Here is a 22,597-nt window from a genome sequence, read left to right as displayed (position 1 = left end):
GCTCCAGTCTTGTCAAATCTTAGAAAGAAGGAATTGATGCTAGATCTTGTAAACAAACACATTTCTTCATGTGTGTGTATATGGTTCTCAGTCCCTACCCACTGTTCCAGATGTGCTCCCAGCTCCAGACCTTGCCTTGCAGGCTCACCCTCCTGTAATGTATGGAAATTGTAAATGTTCTCTGCTTGGAATCTTCTGGAGCATCATCTAGAAATTTCCATCAGGATGGATACAGTGTTCCATCTGGGAGGGAAAAGGAACGACCCATGCCAAGCACTATGGAGGGCAATCTACGTGTTCTAGCTTTCCATTCTCGTCATAGCCCGAAAAGGCAGACAATATTGTTCCCATTTTCAGGTGATGAAAACAAGAACTGGAGAGGGTGAGTGACTTGCCCAAGGTCACTAGCAGTCAACCAGTAGACCTGGGACTCGAGTTCAGCTCTGTTTGACCTATGTTCTGGTCTTGACACATCTATGGGATATTATATTTTTCATACAATTTACTATGAAAATTTTAGATAAACACAAATTTTAGATAAATAAGTTTCAGATTTGTTATTTATTAAATAATAAAACATATTATAATTTTAGATAAAGAAATTTATCTAAAATTGTGTAATTTATTTGTGTAAGAAATTACACAAATTTCTTCTTGTGTCAAGTAACCAACTTGAATATATCATTACCTCCTGTGAAAATAAAAAGTGTACTTTTCTTTTGAGACGAGGTCTTGCCCAGGCTGGAGTGCACTGGCACAATCATAGCTCACTGCAGCTTCTACCTCCCAGGCTCGAGTGATCCTACTGTCTCAGCCTCCTGAGTAGCTGAGACCACAGGTGTGTACCACCATGCCCGGCTAATTTTTTATTTATATCTTTTAGAGACAAGGTCTTACTATGTTGCCCAGGCTGGTCTTGAACTTTTGGCCTCAAGCGATCCTTCCACCTTGGCCTCCCAAAATGCTGGCATTATAGGTGTGCACCACTACACCTGGCCAGAAGTGAACTTTTCAAACCACACACAAGACCCATCTATTATTCCTGGATGAGCCTTCAACATGGATAAGCATGATCAATCAGCAAGGAGCTCAAGGGTGATTTCAAACCAGGTTTAACTTATGACTCATGAGTTCCTCTGGGGGAGATTTCCGTCAGATCGAAAGTCATAGAAGCTAGAATGGACTTTGAAGATCATGCCTCAGGAGAGAGGGCAAACCTTTTCCAGAGCCACCTGCTGGCCAGTCCCGAATGGAGACCAGAACGCTGATGTCCAGCCTGCCCTTCTTTCCACTGCACTGCATTCTCTTAGCGTTTCCTTTCTCCAATGTCACCAGTAAATCAGAGAGACATTTGGTAAACTTAGACGGTATTTAGGACTGTCGTTGGATGCTGGCAGCAGTCATGATAAAATAATTAATATTTGCTGAGTATTTGCTGTGCACTGAATGCTGTATAAGGCACTTTGATATATGACCACATTTAAACCTCACAATCAAACAGTGAAATGGATTGTCATCCCCATTATTTGGCTGAAGGAATTCAGACTTAGGGAGATTCGGTAACTTGCCCAATAACATACAACTAAAACAACGAAAGTGAGGTTCGACTCCAGGTTTGTCTGAATCAAAGCTCTTGCTCTTAACTCCTTGTTTTTAAACCCGTGTTCTTTGGCTTCTGCCTCTATGTGTTGTCTGTCCCCCGTCGTCAATCCCCCATCGGCCACCGCACCACATAGGCCTACCAGTGTGGCTGGCCCTTCCTGGGATTTAGCGAATTTTACAGATAAGGAACCTGGGGCACAGAGAGGTTAGGTAACTTGTACAGAGTTACACAGTGAGTAAGTGACCTGAAGTGTGAATCATGAGGAAGGTGTGATACTGTGATTTATAATAAGAAATATATATTTGGTCTTGTCTCTGCTTCCTGGCACATAGTTCTTAAAACCCTTGCAATTGGCTGGGCATGGGGGCATGCACCTGCAATCCCAGCACTTTGGTAGGCTGAGGCAGGAGGATGGGGAGGATCACTTGAGCCCAAGGGGTGGAGGCTGCAGTGAGCCGTGAGTGATGGTGCCACTGCACTCCAGCCTGGGTGACAGAACAAGACCCTGTCTTAAAATTTAAAGAGAAAGACAGAAAGAAAAACCCTTGGAACGTACAAAGTGATAAAGAGTCTTTTTGTATGCTAATGAGATGATTGAAGACTGAAGGCTCCCGGATTGCCTCTGGAGGGGGCTGGTTGCCAGGGAAACCAAGCATGTGATTAGAGAGTTGGAACTTTCAGCCCCTTTCGCCCTACTCTACCCATACACACCCCCTGACCCTGTTTCCAGGGAGCAAAGAGGGGCAGGAGGTTGACTCAATCACTGATGGCCAATGGTTTCATCAATCATGCCTTTGTAATGAGGCCTCCATAAAAACCCAAAGGAACGGGTCTGGAGGGCTTCTGGAGAGCTGAACACATGGAGATGCTGGGAGAGTGGTGCTCAGAGAGGGCATGGAAGCTCCAAGACCCTCCCTAGCCATCTCTTCACCTGGCTGTATGTATTCGTTTGTCTCTATCCTTTGTAATACTCTTTATAATAAACCAGTAAATGGAATTAAGTGTTTCCCTGAGTTCCATGAGTCATGCTAACAGAAGACTGGCCCCAAGAAGCCAATCTCTGATTTACAGCACAAAGCTAGAAAAAGTTACACAGCTTGTAATCTAGGAAGGATGGTAAGAACTTCTCATGGATAGCCAGCCGGTCAGAAGCACAGGTGACAACCTTCAGCTTGCAACTGGCCTCTGAGGTCGAGCCAGCCAGGTAGGACTGAGACCTTAAACCTCGGGGTCTGCACTCACTGCAGTTAGTGTCAGAAGTGAGTTACGCTGTAGGACACCTAGTTAGGTGGGAAGGTGAGAATGTACCGACCTAACCAAACAGGATTTGTGAGGCCTGCGGTGGGTCTGGAGGGTGAATGATGCACACCTGTCCTTTCCCTTTGGAGCCTCCACCCCACCTGGGAGAGTCAAAAGTTCACTGGCAGAGTCAGAAGGTCCATTCCTTGTCAGGACCTCCACGTGGGGTGACTCATCCCTCTCCAGGGCTCTAGAGACCGCTGTTTTCATACAATGGGTTCAAGCATTCATGTTGCCTGGGGTCAAATTCATTCGAAAAATACCCTTTGTATTCTGACTTAATACCTCCAGGAACCACAAACAGCATGGTGGCTTTAAACAAGGTGTACCTAGATAATACATACAAGTTGTGGGAATTTGGAGAGGTGGGGAGACTTTCAAAGCACTAGGTGTATTAGAGTCCCATAGTTCACCTTTAGCTTTATCTAAAAATTAAACCTCACCTTTTCATTTTATCAGGCTCCTGTCGATAACTAACACAGACCGAAAGTTCACCGACTCCACACCAATGAGGCTTACCAGAAACTTATCTGATCAAAGCTGCCATAGGTGATTCTTTTGTTCACAGGAGGAGGAGGAGGAGGAAGACTTTCTAAAGCAATTCCCAGGACTCAAGTTATTGCAGCCCCCTCCCCACCCTGCAGGTCGTAATGATAGCACAACCCCTTCCTTGCCCTCTGCGCACTGAGGACAAGGCAGTGAGGTGCCTCACTGAGCACCAAACCGGCCAGCCAAGAAGATAAAGCAGGCACCAAAGACCGGTGCCTGAGTGGTTTTCCATCCTCACCCATTCACACCCCAGAAACCAGCAAGTACCCGGACATGTGGCTGGCTGACCCCACGTCAGGCTTCACCCCTGACTCACATGGCGTCCCCAGGCTCTGCTGACTTCTCACTTGGGTAGTCAAGGACAAACACTCTATTCGCCTGGGGCTATTCCTTCATTCCACAGCCCCACGGCAGAAGGGACACAGTACCCTTTGAGCACTTTTATGGGGCAGTAAAACTTTACAGCCTGCTGTCTGCTCTAAACCGTTCCCACATTTCTGAATAGACCTATTTATAACATGCAAGACTACTATGGTTTGCCCTTTGAAAATACTAGCAGATATTAGGTCCTTTCAAAGGGAGTCGACTGAGTTACATTGGCTAGCAGCTGGCTTACAGAAACCCCAGAGAGGCACAGCTGAGCTCCTGACTGTGGCTAGCTATGTTAGGAAATAAAACAGCATTTGAGTCTCACAACATCACTGGAACTGGTCTTATGCTTTGCCACATTCATGTTGCTTTGGTGTCAAATCCAGCTGTGTCTCTCCCACGATTTTTTGCTTCCTTACTCCCTTCCTGCCTGGGTTGACAGAGCTCACTGTGAGCTTTGTCAGCAAATCCCAGTCTTTTCCTTCCATCTTCAGCAGGCAAAAACTTAAAACCAGGAAAAAGGAGCAACTCAATCCCAACTTGTTTCTCCCAGCTGGATTAACCAGCTGGCCCAGAAAAAGAATTATCACACACTGAGAAGCGTCCTTACCTGCGTTCCATAACGGCCACTCCTGTGCATCGAAGACCAGAGCCAGCCTCCTCCAATCTGGGGACTCAGCTCCCCGCAGCTCGCAGACAATTGGGCCCATTATAGTCATCAAGCTGCCGAGTTAAAGGGTGGCCCTTACTAAAATATAAACAGCTAGTGAGCACAAGCCAAAGGGGTGGGGCTGCAGTATCAGGGGACAATGAGAGCCAATGAGCAGCCTCTTTGGGCTCTGTTTGCTTAAGATATTGTGTTTCATTCCAAAGTAGGGGAGACGGGAGTGAGGAACACTGAAGAGTAAGGGCTGAGTTCTCATCTTTACAGCCCCCAGTAGGAAAAGCGTCCAAGTTGAAAAGTTTAAATCACTGCCCACAGAAGACCAATTTCAGGAAAGTGTTTGTAGACTGCACACATAATAATATGTATTTTTAAAGCCACAGACATTTATGTTGCATTAGCTATCTGTTGTCTTCTGGGGTTAATAAATGCAGTATTTATGAGGTCAACAGGAGTTTTTCAACCAAAGAACAAATGCCAAGAAAGTTAGTTTGATGACATGCTTATTTTATTGAACATACTATCTGATCAGAAGCACTCACCTCATCTACAGAGCAAACGCTTGTTTGATTGGTATATCTTTATTTTATTTATTTATTTATTTATTTATTTATTTATTGAGATGGAGTTTTGCTCTGTCACCCAGACTGGAGTGCAGTGGCACAATCTCCGCTCACTGCAACCACAGGCTCCTGGGTTCAAGTGATTCTCCTGCCTCAGCCTCCTGAGTAGCTGGAATTACAGGCATGCACCACCACGCCCGGTAAGTTTTTGTACTTTTAGTAGAGATGGGGTTTCGCCATGTTGGCCAGGCTGGTCTTGAACTCCTGGCCTCAAGTGATCCGCCCGCCTTGGCCTCCCAAAGTTCTGGGATTACAGGAGTGTGCCACCGCGCCTACTATTTTTCTTTTTCTTTTTTTATTGAGACAGAGTCTTGCTGTGTTGCCCAGGCTGGAGTGCAGGGGTGTGATCTCGGCTTACTGCAAGATTGGTACATCTTTAGGACCCAGAGAAATGGACTTATTGTATGCCCAAGTCAGCAAAATCACTCACATTTGATGTGTCTATGTTCTTCGTGTGTGTGTGTGTGTGTGTGTATGTGTGTAGAGATGGGGGTCTCACTATATCACCCAAGGTGGAGTGCTGTGGCTATTCACAGGCACAATCATTGTGCACTGTAACCTCAAACTCCTGGGCTCAGGTCATCCTCCTGCCTCAGCCTCCCTAGTAGCTGGGATTACAGGCTTGCACCTGCAATCATGCCGGACCATGAGCATTTAATTTGATCAAACATATCAGAAGTTCAGTATATTTGGAAGAAGGCAGGAGAGCCATGGCTTCTTTCTGTCCCCCAAACTTAACTAAATTCCACTTTTTTTTTTTTTTTTGAGACAGAGTCTCGCTGTGTTGCCCAGGCTTGCGTGCAGTGGCACAATCTCTGCTCACTGCAACCTCCATCTCCCAGGTTCAAGTGATTCTTGTGCCTCAGCCTCCTGAGTAGTTGGGACTACAGGTGCGCACCACCACGCCCAGCTACTTTTTGTATTGTTAGTAGAGATAGGGTTTCACCATGTTGACCAGGATGGTCCTGATCTCTTGACCTCGTGATCTGCCCGCCTTGGCCTCCCAAAGTGTTGGGATTACCGGCGTGAGCCATCGCGTCTGGCCTTAAATTCTGCTTTTAAAGCTACTACACCAGCTTCACTTCACCTTCCAATATCCTTTGATAATAACCAAGAACCAGAAAATAAACCGTAGGGCTTTTTTTCCTTATATAATTTCTTTTTTTTTTTTTTTGAGACGGAGTCTCGCTCTGTTGCCCAGGCTGGACTGCAGTGGTGTGATTTCAGCTCACTGCAAGCTCTGCCTCATGGGTTCACGCTATTCTCCTGCCTCAACCTCCCAAGTAGCTGGGACTACAGGCGCACGATGCCATGCCCGGCTAATTTTTTGTAATTATTTTTTTTTTAGTAGAGACGGGTTTCACCATGTTAGCCAGGATGGTCTCGATCTCCTGACCTCGTGATCCCCCTGCCTTGGCCTCCCAAAGTGCTGGGATTACAGGCGTGAGCCACCACGCCAGACCGCCTTATATAATTTCTAAATAATACACTGAAGTAAAAATAAAGTTAAGAGCTGTTTGGTTGATTGTGTGGCATTGCATAAATTATAGGCATACAAACTGTGAAAAGTACAGTCATTACATTTGGAATAGTTTCATCATTTATAAAGTGATATAGTAGTTATCAAAATGAACACAGTAGTTGTCAAAATGAATTATCAGAGAAAAATGTTGAAATGTATTTATTTTCCACAAAGTTTTTCTTAAGCCCTTCTGATGTGATTATAAAAACAATAATCCCCAAATGCCGTCCTTTCTAATCTACGTTAGTTTGAAAATGTTTATGATTCTGCCACTGGTGTTTAATTTGTATTAAAGTCAACTTCCTCCAGAACCTTTTCTAAACGATGTATGAGGCTCCTTCTGGCCCTTGTATCCTTCTAATTATTCCAAAAGGACTGTTACATCCATACTTTCACAGCTTTGACTTTAAGGTACAGGTTACCTCCTTGAAAGAATCTAGTTTTCTTCTGAAGTGTATGAACCCAGAAAATCTGAGACAGCTCTCAGTTAACTTAGAAAATTTATTTTTCCAAGGTTGAGGACGCGCCCGTGACACAGCCTTTACAAGTATTAGGAACCTGTCATTTTAAAAAGCTTTAGGACACCATAAGCAGCCAAAGGAAAAAATCGATGAACTGGACTTCATTAAAATTTTATTTATTTTTTGTTTCTTTCTTTCTTTCTTTAGAGACAAAGTCCTATTCTGTTACCCAGGCTGGAGTGCAGTGGCCAGATCATAGCTTCATAGCTCACTGCAGCTTTGACCTTCCGTCCTCAAACTATCTTCCTGCTTGGGCCTCCCAAAGTGCTGAGATTACAGACATGAACCACAGCACATAACCAAAATTAAGACCTTTTGTGCTTCAAAGGATATGATCAAGAAAGCGAAAAGACAGTCTATAGAATGGGTGAAAATATTTGCAAATAATATATCTGATAAGGTTCTAGTATCCAGGATATGTTTTTAATACTCCTGCAATTCAACAACAAAAGGACAAACAACTCAACCTAAAGATGGGCAAAGGTCTTAAATAGATATTTCCCCAAGAATAAAACATAAATGTCCAAAAAAGACATGAAAAGATGCTCAGCGTTAGTCATTAGGGAAGTGCAAATCAAAAACACAATGAGGCTGGGGCACAGTGGCTCACACCTGTAATCCCAGCACTTTCCAAGGTGAGTGGATCATCTAAGGTCAGAAGTTCGAGACCAGCCTGGCCAACATGGCAAAACTCTGCCTCTACTAAAAATACAAAAACTTGCCAGGCGTGGTGGTGCATGCCTATAATCCCAGCTACTTGGTAGGCTGAGGAAGGAGAATTGCTTGAAACCAGGAGGTGGAGGTTGCAGTGAGCTGACATTGTGCCACTGCACTCCAGCCTGGGCAACAGAGCAAGACTAGTCTCAGAAGGAAAAAAACAAAAAACAAAAAACCAAATGAGTGCAGGCGTGGTGGCTCACACCTGTAATCTCAGGAATTTGGGAGGCTAAAGCGGGAGGATCACTTGAGCCCAGGAGTTAGAGAGTAGCCTGGGCAACATGGTGAGACCCTGTCTCTATTAAAAAATAATAACAGTAAAGAAAAAAAGAAAAAAACCACAGTGAGGTGCCACTTTGCACCTACTAGGATAGCTATTTATATATATATATGTATTATATATATATACACACATATATATATAAAGGAAGAAAACGAGTGTTAAGGAGGATGTAGAGAAACGAGAACCCTTGTACATTGCTGGTGGAATGTAAAAAGGTTCAGCTGCTGTGGGAAACAGCTCTACAGTTCCTCAAAAAGCTAAACATAGAATTACCATATGACCAAGCAATTCTACTTCTGGATAGATACTCAAAACAATTGAAAATGGGGGCTCAAACAAATACGTGTACATCCCATATTCATAGCAGCACTATTCACAAGAGCTAAAGGATGGAAACAGCCCAAATGTCCATCAAAAGATGAATGGATAAACACTTGTGGTATATATATATACAATGGAATATTTTTCAGCCATAAAAAGAAATGGAGTTCTACAACAAAGATGAATCCCTAAAACATTATGCTAAGTGAAAGAAGCCAGACACAAAAGGTTGCATGTTGTATGATTATGGGCAACACAGAGAGACTCCCTTTTCTAAAACAATTTTTAAAATTAGCTTGCCAGCTGAGCACGGTGCCTCACGCCTGTAATCCCAGCACTTTGGGAGGCCGATCACTTGAGGTAAGGAGTTCGAGACCAACCTGGCCAACATGGAGAAACCCCATCTTTACTAAAAATACAAAAATTAGCTGCACGTGGTGGCAGTGCCTATAATCCCAGCTACTCAGGAGGCTGACGCAGGAGAATCGCTTGAACCCAGGAGGCGGAGGTTACAGTGAGCCAAGCTCATACCACTGCATTCCAGCCTGGGTGACAGAGTGAGACTCTACCTCAAAAGAAAAAAAAAAAATTAGCTGGCCATGGTGGTGCCTGCCTGTAGTCCCAGCTACTCCAGAGGCTGAGGCAGGAGGATCACTTGAGAACAAGAATTTGAGGCTTCATTGAGCTATGATGGTGCCACTACTCTTCAACCTGGGCAACAGAGCAAGACCTTGTCTCTAAAAAAATATAATAAAAATAAAAAATAAATTAAAAAAAAGAGGATTTATTAAATGAATTCATCCATTATACTTATGCATCACTCAGCATCTATTAAGCTCCAGGCACTGTGAGGCAGGTGGGTGCCAGTAAATCTGCTTACACCCTTTCTACGGAAGGTAAGAAAGAATGCTGTTTTCCAATGCAAATGACAAAAATAATATATCTGATAATAACTAAGATTTATTAAGAAGCATTTTAAATGTCAAAAAGTGTAAGTGTGGAACAGGCACAGGCTGGCAGCAAGTCAGAAAGCCACTCTGCAAGCAAACAGATTTTTCCTAGTATTAATAGATATCACTCCTACCTTCTGTAAGCTCTGAGTATGTAATGACGTGCAGAGTATGTTTGACATTCTCAGTGAGTTTCCTACTTCTTTCAGCATGTATTTCATTAAAAATCAATCAATCAAGAAAAGAGATATTTACAAGTTTTTATCTGGGAAGGACTATATTTGAACTCAGTTCATTTGAACATTGGAAGGTTGAAACAGGAAATGAACTGAGAACGAGGAGGAAGAGGAGACTTTGAAAACATGGAAAGAAGACTTTGCCAAAAATTTCATCAAGAAAACACAACTCTGTAGAGCTGAAACTGTCTGACAAAGCTGTTTCACACATCCCCGGGGTCTATTTCTTTCCTGACCATCATATCACTTAGTATTGGCCTATTGCTGTTATTTAAAATAATAAACAAAATGATTACAGAGGCAGATGTGTGTTCTTTTAAAAGATGGAGAGATGACATCACTACTTTCTAAATTTCGAACCATTAGATTATGCAATTCAGAAAATTGCTACATGCCCTTTGAGAATGCTCATCATCTAATTAAAATTTTACCCTTGATCCGAAACAGCTACCTCCTAGTCACCCAACTCTTGGCAACCTAAAGCCTCAATTACCCATAAGCAGAGCTTCACCAAACCCTTCTAAAGAGCCGAAGCCCAATTAACTGACTTAGCTCAATACTAAGTACCGCACTCATTATCAAGTCCCTGATTTGCCAACATAAAAAACTCTTTACCGGGGGCAACATTAAATTGCTTACTGATTTTTTAAAAATGATATACACAAAAAACTATATTCTCATGTCAAGAGACCATATATATATACGGTGAATGGAACTGGATGAAGTCACAACAGAGGCCCTTTGGATAATACATAGATGAATGCTCTATTAGTCCGTTTTTACGCTGCTGATAAAGACATATCCAAGACCGGGAAGAAAAAGAAGTTTAATTTGACTTACAGTTCCACATGGCTGGGGAGGTCTCGTAATCATGGTGGAGGGCAAAAGGTACGTCTTACATGGTGGCAGCAAGAGAGAATGAGGGGAAGCAAAAGCAGAAACCCTTGATAAACCCATCAGATCTCATGAGACTTATTCACTATTATGAGACTAGCATGGTAAAGACTAACCCCCATGATTCAATTACCTCCCCCTGGATCCCTCCCACAACATGTGGGAATCCTGGGAGATACAATTCAAGTTGAGATTTGGGTGGGGTCACAGCAAAACCATATCAAATGCTCAGACCTCCTAAGTCTCAGATGATTCTGGAAATCACAAATCTCTAAGCTTAAATTATGTGCTTTAGAATCCTTTAATTTCTTTTTTAAAGTAATAAAAAGAATATTGTTGTAGTCTATTTGGGCTGTTATAACAAAATACCATAAGCTGGGTAGCTTATAAACAACCGGAATTTATGTCCTACAGTTCTGGAGGCTGGAAGTCCAAGATTAAAGTGCTGGCAGATTCCACACTGGCAAGGGCCTGTTTTCTCACTAACAGACAGCTATCTTTTTGCTGCCCTCACAGGGTAGAAGGGTCAAAAGAGCTCTCGGGTCTCTCATTTATTTATTTATTTTTTGAGACAGAGTTTCGCTCTTGTTGCCCGGGCTGGAGTACAGTGGTGTGATCTCAGCTCACTAGAACCTCTGCCTCCTTGGTTCAAGCAATTCTCCGGCCTCAGCCTCCTGAGTAGCTGGGATTACAGGCGCCCGCCACCATACCTGGCTAACATTTTGTATTTTTAGTAGCGATGGGGTTTCTCCATGTTGGCCAGGCTGGTCTTGAACCCCTGACCTCAGGGGTTCAGGACCTCAGGTAATCCACCTGCCTTGGCCTCCCATAGTACTGGGGTTACAGGCGTGAGTCACTCGGTCTCTTTTATAAGAGCACTAATCCCATTCATGAGGGTTCTGCACTCATGACCTAATCACCTCCCAAAGGTCCCACTTCCTAAGACCATCACCTTGGGGCTGGGATTTCAGTGATGGGTTAAGGGAGGACGCAAACATTGAGTCCATAGCAGATGCACAGGCAGCATGGCTTGATAAAGAGGGGAGCTAGAGACTCAGCCTTCAGTGACATTGAAGGACTTTGTATATAGAAGGAATGAAAGCTACAGTCTTTCTTGGCTTTGATAAGGCTTTTGATTTTGTTTTGCTTAGCTGTTCCTCAGTGCATTGCAAATTATGGATAAAAATGCTCTTAGGTTAGCTCACAACCGTTAAAGAGGTGAAAAGTTCTAAACTCATTCCATTAAACTTACTAACTATGTGGAAGCTCCATATTTATTATTCTACATGATTTCTTCGTATTTCTTTGAGAAAGAAAGTGGTGGCAAGGCCTAAAGTCAGTTTCATATGTAGTCACGCGTGAAGAACCACACATCAACACAGTGTGGAATTCTGTTTTTCCAAACATGCCAATAGGTTTTTTATAAGCCTCCTACAGTTTTTTGCTCTGTCTCCATATGACCAATGGCCCACACATGCAAAAGGATGCCTAAAGTTAGGCTGAAGCCGTGGAACAAAGAACAGTAAATTGGCTTCGATGGTGGATCAAGCAATGGCCTGGAACCCTTTGCTCATCTCCAACCCTTTGAGGTAAACCATCGCTAATGTTAACACCACTAAGGTTTTCCATTTGTTGGGAGAGACCGTAAAGGGATTTGCTGAAAACCTAGTTCAGAATTAATCCCAGGAGCCATAAAAGGACCTTCTCACACCGTTGCCCAAGATCCAAGACTGACGCAACGTTTCATCAACAACCCTGATGGAAGAAAATGTACCATTAATTTTGAAGAGGCTACCAGCAGAGCCACCCCTTTGAGAGTGTGAGCAGTATCTAGTAATAATGGCAATGACATGAATACAGCATTTGTTATGTGCTGGGTACTGTTCTAAAGTATTTACATGTATGGACTCATTTAATCCTCACAACCAACCCCAGGCATATGAACTCACACTCATTCTGCAGACAGGGAAATGGAAACTTTGTTTACTTTTTTATTTTTAATTTTTTTAAGAGACAGGGTCTTGCCTTGTCCCACAGACTGGAGTACAGTGCTGTGATCATAGCTCACTGCAGCCTTGACATCCTGGACTCAAGCAATCCTCCCACCTCAACTTCCTGAGTACCTGGAACTACAGGCATGCACCATGGCACCCAGCTTGTGTGTGTGTGCGCGTGTGTGTGTGTGTGTGTGTGTATGTGTGTGGTAGGAATGAGGTCTTGCCATGTTGCCCAAGCTGGTCTCAAACCCCTGGGCTCAAGTCATCCTTCTGCTCAGTCTCCTGAAGTGCTGGGATTACAAGTGTGAGACACCCTGTCCGGCCAATGTTCATTAACTTCTCTAAGTTTCAGTTTTCTGGCCAGGCACAGTGGTGCATGCCTGTAATCCCAGCACTTTAAGAGGCTGAAACAGGCGTATCACTTGAGGCCAGGTGTTCAAGACAAGCCTGGCCAACATGGCAAACCCGCAAATTAGCCAGGCATAGTGATGCATGCCTGTTATCCCAGCTACTTGGGAGACTGAGGCATCAGGATTGCTTGAATCTCGGAGGCGGAGGTGCAGTGAGCTGAGATGGTGCTACTGCACTCCAGCCTGGGCGACAAAGCAAGACTCCATCTCAAAACAAAACAAAACAAAACAATAACAACAACAACAAAAGAAGTTAATAAACATGTTCAGCTAGGTAGAAATGGTCAAATACTAAGAGAATAAAATCCTACCAGGATTAGTTCAGAGAATGAAGAACAAACAGCAGAAACAAAATATAGTGGTAGAACTAAGGACAGTAGCAACAAAAATACCTAGTGGCCCAGTACTGATTTCCTGAGCTGCCATGACATATTACGATGAGCTTAAAACAACACAAATGTAGGGCTCCTGCTGGAGGATCTGAAGGAGAAGCTGCCTCTTTCCCAGCTTTTGTGGCTGCCAGCAATTCTTTCTTTTTCTTTTTCTTTTTTTCTTTCGAGACTGGGTCTCACTTTGTCTCCCAGGCTGGAGTGTAGTAGTGTGATCTCAGCTCACTGCAACCTCAACCTTGCGGGGATGGCCCCCAAGGCCATATTTGTGTCACATGATCCTGCTCACGATTAATCCAAGCTAAACCAATAATTTTTCTCAGACTGTTTAGCCATAGATGACTGATGCTCAGATGATCCTCCCACCTCAGCCTCCTGAGTAGCTGGGACCACCACAGGCACATGCCACCACACCCAGCTAATGTTTGTATTTTTTGTAGAGATGGGGTTTTGCCAGTTTTCCCAGGCTGCTCTCCTGGGCTCAAGCGATCCACCTGCCTCAGCCTCCCAAAGTGCTGGGATTACAGGCCTGAGCCATGGTGCCTAGCTGCCAGCAATTCTTAGTGTTCCTTGGCTTGCAGCTGTATCACTCCCGTCTCTGTCTCTGTCTTCACATGGCCTTCCCTCTATGGTGTCTCTCTGTCCTTTTCTGTCTCTCATGAGGACAATCACCACTGGATTTAAGACCCACCCTAATCCAGGATGATTTTTATCTTGAGATCCTTACCTTAATTACAATGGCAAAGACTCTTATTCTAAATAAGGTCACATTTTGAGGTTCTACGTAGACATAGTTTTTGGGGACCAGAATTCAATCCACTTAGAAACCCCAAGAGGTTGCTCCAGAGATGGAGAGGTTTCCTCACACAGGCAAGGGACACAGGAGTAAGTGTAATCAATCTTTAAAGGGAAAATAAGCTAAGCAGGAGTTTTTAACCACCACCCCTCATCTCCAACTTAAGGAAAAAACCTAGAAGAAAATAAATTATTTATCAAATCTTAGGAGAAGATGAGAGTTCCCAACTTAAAAACCTTGGTAAAACAGTGTAAATTTTGATGCATTTTGACACTAGTGAACACCTGTGAAACCATCACCACAATGAAGATAGGAATATATTCATCACCCCCAAAACTTCCTTGGACCCCCTTGGTAATCTCTCCCTTCTAGTCCTTCCTGCATCCCCCAACTTCATCCCCAAGCATCCACTGACCTGTTTTCTGTCACCATCCATTGGTTTGCATTGTCTAAAATTTTATGTAAACGGAATCACATAGATTATACTTTTTGTTTGGTTTCTTTCATTCCACTTAACCATTTTGAGGTCAAACCATGTTGCATCAACCAAAATGATTAAGTGGAATGAAAATGATTTCATTTTGATTAAGTGGAAGGAAAGAAACCAAAATGTTGTTCATTCTTTTTATTGCTAAGCAGTGTTTCTTTATATGCACATACCACAATTGGTTTATCCACTCACTTCTGAAAGAAGTTTTAATCAATGAATACATTTGATAATCTAAGATTAGGGGAGAGATGAGAGAGTATGAATGCAAATTTCTAAGAATCTGTGTTTCCTCTCTCTTTCCTTCTTCACTCTTTCCCCATCTCATTCTTAAATTACATATACTTAGGCCCGTGCCCACACTTGCTTCCTCAACCCTTGTTTTGCATAAGCCATTGGCTGGATGCTGGTTCCTGAATTCCAGGCCATAGTGAAGGGTCCCAGGGGCCACCAGTGGAAGCCTCATTCAGTTCATCCAGGCTTCTCAGTCTGTCTCTCCTAGTGCCTGTGCTTCTCTCTGTATATCCTGGGGGCTGCACATCCCTGTTCTCACTTGCGCATCCTTCTCTCAATTTCTTTTGCCACTTCTGAGTCTCCCAGTTTGTCTCTCCCACACTTGGATTTGATTCACTGCCTCCTCTGCAGCATCTGTGCTCAATTCACCTTGCCCAGAAAGCTCTCTGTGGCTGGCCCCAGCCCAAATCTGTCCAATTTTGTGTTTCTGCCAACTATATTTCGGTTATTTAATTAATAAAGGCAGCATGGTAGTGTTTGAGAGCATACTCAGAATAGGCCACACACCCACTGTGATTCATGACTGCACCTACGTTTCCTTATCCACAAAATGGGGACAATCATAGTCCTACCCCACATGATAGTTGTGAGGATTAAATGAGATATGGTTGTCAATCATTTAGAACAGTGTTTAGCATATAGCAAGCATTATATACATTCTCCATAAAACAAATAAATAAAAATGTTCAAGTGCTCTTCCTCACCACAAATAATTCTACTTGCATTCATAGATTTCTTCATTTAAAGATTATTCATTAAGGGCCCCTCTGTGGTAGGCATAAGAGCTGGGGAATAAAGCAGTGAACAAAACATATACAAGTTACATTCTACTAGGGTAGACAGACAATTACAGATAGACAACTAAAACTATAGACCATGTCCAGTAAGTGCTACCAGGAAAAATAAAACAGCTTTAAAAGAGGATTGGGAATGACTGATGGTAGACTTGGGTGGGCTGGTCTGAACCAGAAAGTCACAATATTAAATAGGATGGTCAAGAAAAGCCTCACTGAGAAACACGTTCTGTGAGAAGATCTGGATGGGCTCATCAAGTGTGCCATGGGCTGTCTGGGGAAAGAACATCCTTGGTAGTGTTTGGAACAGTGGGTGCAAAGGCCCAGGGACTCCTGGATCTAGTGCTTAGTGGCTGTTTCAGATCAGTTGACTGTGATGGGCATAATATATTGAACTGTCATTAATTCCATTTGTTCTACTTGCTGTTAGAATCTCTTAACCTTTTTTTTTTTTTTTTTTTTTTTGAGATAGGGTCTCACTCTGTCACCCTGGCTGGGGTGCAATGGCATGATCATGGCTCACCGTAAACTCAACCTTCCAGGCTCAGGTAGTCCTCCCACCTCAGCCTCCTGAGTAACTGGGACTACTGGTGCCCACCACTACGCCTAGCTAATTTTTGTATTTTTTGTAGAGATGGGGTTTTGTCATGTTTCCCAGGCTGGTCTCAAACTCCTGAGCTCAAGTGATCCACCTGCCTTGGCCTCCCAAAACGTTGGGATTACAGGTGTGAGCCACCACTCCCAGCCCAGATTCTCAACCTTGATGTACATTTTCTCCCCCACTGTTTAGAGATTGATGCTTTGATTGTAATGTAGAGACTCGACACTTTTTAGAATACAGATACAATGCTGGTTATAGGGGATTTCAAATGCAACCAGTTGGCCTGTGGCCCTGTGCTTAAACAATCACAGTAGTTCAGGACGCCTGGGGAAGGGTGTGGAGTGAGAAATTGTCTTTGTTGCTCTGGGGTTTCACTAAAAGACTGACCAATTAGATCTGGGCTTGGCAACAAAAAAGGGGACGTGGAGATGGCTGAGGAGCTTCACCGGGAGTAACTGAGATAATAAAAGGGCTGACTGGACAATAAACCCAGAGGGGACATGCTAGGAACCGAGCATGCAACTATGTGGCTTGATGAAGGGAAGCTTCTATGCTCATACGCATTTCTTCTGAGAACAAACTCAGAGAAAACAGGCTTAACTTGCGCCACGATGATTTTAGGGGTGTTTATGAAAAGGAGCTTCTATATACTATACGAAGGCTTGTTAAACATTGCAGACTGTGTAACTCCCAGTCTCTGAAATTACTGAAATGAAGAAGCTTATGAAAACAAAAATCCTTCCAACCTTGTCATCAGGCTCACTTATTTTCAGAACTATATCATTATGAAGGAAATCTATTGTTTAAAAAATAAATAAGAATTACCAAACAATAGCTTAGAATGCCTCTCCAGAATTGTGCCTAAGGACAAAAAGTCTGGGTACATTTTCTGAAAGCACAGCCTGTCTGATTTCCAGTGAATCCCCATACATCTCAGTTATACAGCTATGCATTTCTCACGTAAATATTTTAAGTTTAAAGTAATTGTATCCCTCATTATTGTATTTTTAAGCATCCACTGGATGATGGCTGTTCAATTTAAAGTGTTATCTCTTTCTCTGGGATTGCCCGGGACACAGGGATGGCCCCCAAGGCCGTGTTTGTGCTATATGATCCTGCTTGTGATTAATACAAGCTAAGCCAATAATTTTTCTCAGACTGTTTAGCCATAGATGACTGATCTGGAAAAGGGGGGTTGGGGAAAACAAGGGAGGCCCCAACTCAAACTAAGCCCATCATTGAACTTTTTGAACTAAAACTGAGGGAAAAGAAGCAATCCTTCTCTGCTGCTTGACTCCATAAGATATGAGGTCACCAGCTTTGTCATCTGTATTCCTGCCAAGTGAAAAAAGCTAACCGTCAGGAGAAGAGAATAAAGCTAAAAGGTATAGAGAAGCAGAAATAAGAGACAGAGAAAAAGAATAGCATTCCAGGCTGGGCACGGTGGCTCATGCCTGTAATCCCAGCACTTTGGGAAGCTGAGGTGGTGGATCGCTTGAGGTCAGGAGTTTGAGACCAGCCTGGCCAACATGGTAAAACCCTGTCTCTACTGAAATACAAAAATTGGCTGGGCATGATGGCGGCTGCTTGTAACCCCAGCTACCCGGGACGCTGAGGCAGGAGAATTGTGTGAAACCAGGAGGCGGAGATTGCAGTGAGCCGAAATCATGCCACTGCATTCCAGTCTGGGTGACAGAGTGAGACTCCATCTCAAAAAAAAAAAAAAAAAAAAAAATGAATAGCATTCCAGACCCTGGTTGCAGCTGTCCCTAATGTCCAAATGCATCGCTGTGTCTTGTGAGATGCCCTAGTATTCCCCGCAATGATATCCATCTTTTTTCTGAGTTAGTTTGAGTTTTGTTTCTATTTCTTTTCATGAAAAGATGGTTAACGTAGATTCTGGAGTCAGGTCCCACAACTTACATGTTTTGAGAGTTTGGGCCACTTAAAAAATATATCTTTAAGCCTCAATTTCTTCATATGTAAACTGGTGATAATATTAGCATCCTCCCCTAAGTCCTGTGAAGAACACAGAGATAAATCATAAAATGCACTTAGCACAGTGCCAGGCACAAAGTAGGTGCTCAGTAAATGTTACTATAATGAGTGGCACTAAAAATCAAGTCATGCCCACCACTCTCTGCTATTCTGTTTGTTTCCCTCTGGCTATTATCTAAGGTACAGCCTTTCTTTCCTGCTGTCATTCCCACATCTCTTACATGTCTTTGGGTACAGAATTCATCTTCTCTACAGTACTTCCTTTCTCGCAAAAAAAACCAAAAAAACCCTTCATTCTTTAATCACTAGCTTTCCTGAGAAACTAACTGTAACTCACCAATGTCAACTGTTTTTCCCAACTCCATCTGCAAGCAGAAAGGAATCTGCTGAGCTTTAAACTTAGATTTTATTACAGGGTTTTATTATATGCCCATCTGTTGTAAACATGTCTCCCTTCCAAGATGGATTTGATTTAAATCAAATCTACATAAATATTAATTTAAATCACTGGTTAGGATAAGTTGAACCCCCACCAAGATATTCATATTGCCTCATACCATCATTCTCTATACCCCACTTCAATTCAAAACTACATCCTTTTGAATCTTGAAATGTCACTTCTAAGGAAATGTCTGTTGTATATACTTTACAGGAAACAATAGAAATGATAAATCTTCAGTTTGCACATGCTATTCTTACTGATTCATTAAATAAACCTCAAGTGGCTACAGTGTTCCAGGCATTGTTCTGGGTGCTGGACATACAAGGATTAATCAATGATTAAACAAGACACAGGGTGAGTGTTGTCACAGGGAGGCACGGGCTTGAGAGTTATGGCAGCACAGAGGAAAGGGCCTCCCTCAGTCGAGTTGGCGTGTAGGGTGGAGTAGTGTACAGGGGATACTAGGCAGGAGAATTTCCCAGACACCATAATCCCCATTCGAGTGCCTCACAGCCACATCACAGACACGTACATGCCGTGATCCAGATGTGACCACAGCAGATCACCTTCAGCCAGCTCTGTGGTTTCCTAATCAACAAGCCCAGATACCAGTCACCAATTAGAACATGCCAAGACTTTGCTCTCCTAAAATAGGATAGAGACAGTTTAATACCTTTTGGCTTTTAAAGACCTATCCCATTTCCTCTCCCTTGAATCTCATCTACTAGGGAAACTAGACTCTGTTTTGGATTAGATTTCCTGCTTGGCAGTGAAACTTTTCCCCTCATCTCTCAATCATTGGTCTCTCAGTCTTCATTTTATTCTTTATCGAAGTACAAGAAGCCAACAGCATTCTAGTTAGAAATGGCCTCTCCAGGCCGGGTGCGGTGACTCATGCCGTGATTACAGCATTTTGGAAGGCTGAGGTGGGAGAGTTGCTTGAGCCCAGGAGTTCAAGAACAGTCTGGACAACAGACCCCCATCTCTATTTGATAAAATTAATTTTTTTAAAAGAAACGGCCTGTGCAAAGTCATGGAGATGAAAATGATTATCTGCAAACGAAGGGAGTTTGGGCAGTGGCAAGCAGGGACCAGGTTATGAAAGACTTTGGATTTTCTGGGTATAAAATGTGCAGTTTGAGAAATAAAATTAAACTTCTTCTGAAGATAAAGTGTTTTAACGTAAATCAGTGATCCTTATGTGAACACAGGACAGGACAGAAAATGATTTGGATGACTGTTTCCTCACCCCTTCCTTTTTTTTTTTCAGGGACAGGTTCTTGCTATGTTGCCCAGGCTGGTCTCAAACTCCTGGCCTCAAGTGATCCTCTCACCTCAGCCTCCCAAAGCACTGGGATTAGAGGCATGAGCCACTGCGCCCAGCCCCTCATCCCTTCCAAGGATGGTCAGAGAACCATTCTAACTGCAAAAGAAAGGAATGAATTCAGAAATGGGTGCCTTGCGGCATGGGCTTATATACCTCAGGGAATCCCAGGGAAGAACAAGGCTAATAGACTGACTGAGGAGCCACCAGTTTTTTGCTTTTGTTTTTTGGGGGGGGTTGTTGTTGTTGTTGTTTTGAAACAGAGTCTCACTCTGTCACCCAGGCTAGAGCGCAGTGGTAGAGTCTCAGCTCACTGCAGCCTCTACTTCTCAAGCTCAGATGATCCTCCCACCTCAGCCTCCTGAGTAGCTGGGACTATAGGTGTGCACCACCATGCCTGGCTAACTTCTGTATTTTTTGTAGAGAAGGGGTTTCACCATATTGCCCAGGCTGGTCTCAAACTCCAGGATTCAAGCAATCCACCCTCTGAAGACTCCCAAGGTGTTAGGATTATAGGCGTGAGCCACCGTGCCCGGCCCTCACTTTTAGGTTTCTACAAGTATTCTGTGCACTTTAAAATGTTCCTTCTAGTGTTACAATAACAACTCCAACTTCTTATGATTTAGAGCTTCTGTGCTTTTGTCCTAAGAACCTGAAGGGCAGATATGGGAAAGCTTGGCTGCTTCTTTCTCTTTCTTCTAGATTCTACTTCCTCCTCCTATAGCCTGTGAGGTGCTCCCAGAGTTGGCCTATGAAGGGGAGTTAGGAAAAAATAGTCATAGTCTTTGGGTTATATAATAGGACCAGATATAATAGGACGTTGTGCACTCAGGACTTGGCGGACATCTGAAGCTGGAGTTTGTCTCCAGGAAAGCTTGTGTGGTGCCTTGGAGATGGCTCTGCTGTGAATCCCCCATTGAAATACCTATGATGCGGCTGCCATTTTTCTGCCTGTCACTGAACCTCAGTGCCAGGTCATCCAGGGGTCTACCTCGCACAGACTTTCCCTTTGTCAGGGCTCAGTCCCTCCTCCATGGAGCCCACCTGGGCAAGGCTCTATGACAGGCTCCTCACTGGACCCTCAGGAGAGGTCTGGTTGGCCCACTGAAAAACTGCATTCTTGCCCCAACAGCTGGGGAACAGCAGCGGCCCTCAACACAGCCTCTTCCTCTCTCTCTGCTCTTATCCAGTCCTGCACTCTTCCAACCTGTGGATGAGCATCAAGCTCTCTCAGTATTCCTCTTGGTCTCTCCTTTGTCACTTGGTGAGAAGGGAGCACCTCTTCCCTCTGCCGTGGCCCTGGTGGCTCAGAGAAGCTGACACATTGATGACCTTTCCAAAGATCCAGAGTAACCCTCCAGGTGGGTAAATGGGCTTAGGGTGGCAAAACAGCTACTGGCTGGCCCCTTAGTAGGTCCTTCACGGTGGACTTACCTTGCTTTGAAATATGAGAGCGATGGGCATCTAAAAATTTGTTTTCATCCTTTGGGGCCCCAGTTTACACTGATAGAGAAAATGTGCTGTTTTAGCATTCTAATTACACATATATGATTTGTGACTGTGACGAAAGTCCTGACACTTCCATGAAAACATTGCCAAAGATTCTGAAATTTAAAATTATCATAGGCATGACCTGGTGATAGATCCTTCGTCAGGGTTATCTTCCTATGGAATTTTCTATTCATAAACAGCATGTTTTACAAGCATGATTTGAATGTTTAACATTGGAGTTTTTAAATAGTTCATTAAACAGCCTTTACTATTTTGTGGCAAGGGGATTCTATTAGAAGCAATAGCTTTTTCTGGAAAGTCCCAGTCCATGTAATAGCATCCCTCTGTCTTGGCACCTCTGACAATCTGTGCTCCCTTTAGGCTGGCTTCCCCACACAGGTAGAGCTTGTTTGTTCTCTCCTGTTCTCCCTCTGGTCATTTCTCCAGGTCTGGAGGAGCAGGCTTTTTTTGATATGAAGAGAGACAGGTATCAGGTGAGGGTGTGGCTCAAATTCAGCCAGAGGATGTGGAATAATGGCACAGGCGTGGGAAAGGCTTTCCCTTTCGGGGACTTGGTAGTGGAGACAAGACTTGAAAAGGGGCCCTCAGGTGCCCTTGGCTGGCATCTTAGTCCTGTGTAACTTGAGAAGAAGATTCTGCTCTGGGCTGTCCCTCGAGCCCCAACAAAAATTCCTTCCTTAGAGACAAAGCATGAGAATAAGGCCCGTTCAGCTCCTTTTACAGCTCTTTAAGAGGATGAAATGGTTCAAAGTTTTAAGTATTTACCTGAGGTTAAGCGCTATTTCCTAGAAAGTCTCTTAAACGCCCTCCGTATTTCTTCCGCTTTATTTTTTTAAAGCACCATATTCTAAAGACATTCACATCCCACCTTTAATCTCTAGTTAAAGTTAGCTTCACCAAATCCCAGAATGTTAGGGCCGAATGTAACCTAAGAGATCATTACGTCACAGATAAGTAAACTGAGACCCAAGGAGGAAAAGTGACCCAGTTCCCAGCACTCAG

General features: G+C 43.5%; 1 protein-coding gene across 5 annotated transcripts in view; it reads right to left on the bottom strand.

The window, feature by feature from the left end:
* The window catches only part of TRIM2 (tripartite motif containing 2), a 181,506-nt gene that overhangs the window by 126,123 nt on the left and 32,786 nt on the right, over positions 1-22,597 (bottom strand). For 3 of the 5 annotated variants that reach the window (XM_008000019.3, XM_008000021.3, XM_008000020.3), the window contains exon 1: positions 4,431-4,549. The exons of the other annotated variants lie outside the window; for them this stretch is intronic. In XM_008000019.3, coding sequence (XP_007998210.1) covers positions 4,431-4,460 — 30 coding nt within the window. In that variant the 5' untranslated portion in view covers positions 4,461-4,549. Of the gene's footprint in view, positions 1-4,430; positions 4,550-22,597 lie in introns of those variants that run through there. 5 annotated transcript variants of the gene reach the window in all.

The sequence above is a fragment of the Chlorocebus sabaeus genome, chromosome 7 (genome assembly GCF_047675955.1).
Source record: "Chlorocebus sabaeus isolate Y175 chromosome 7, mChlSab1.0.hap1, whole genome shotgun sequence".
Taxonomy (NCBI): Eukaryota; Metazoa; Chordata; class Mammalia; order Primates; family Cercopithecidae; genus Chlorocebus; species Chlorocebus sabaeus.
This window is presented reverse-complemented; position numbering and strand designations above follow the sequence as displayed.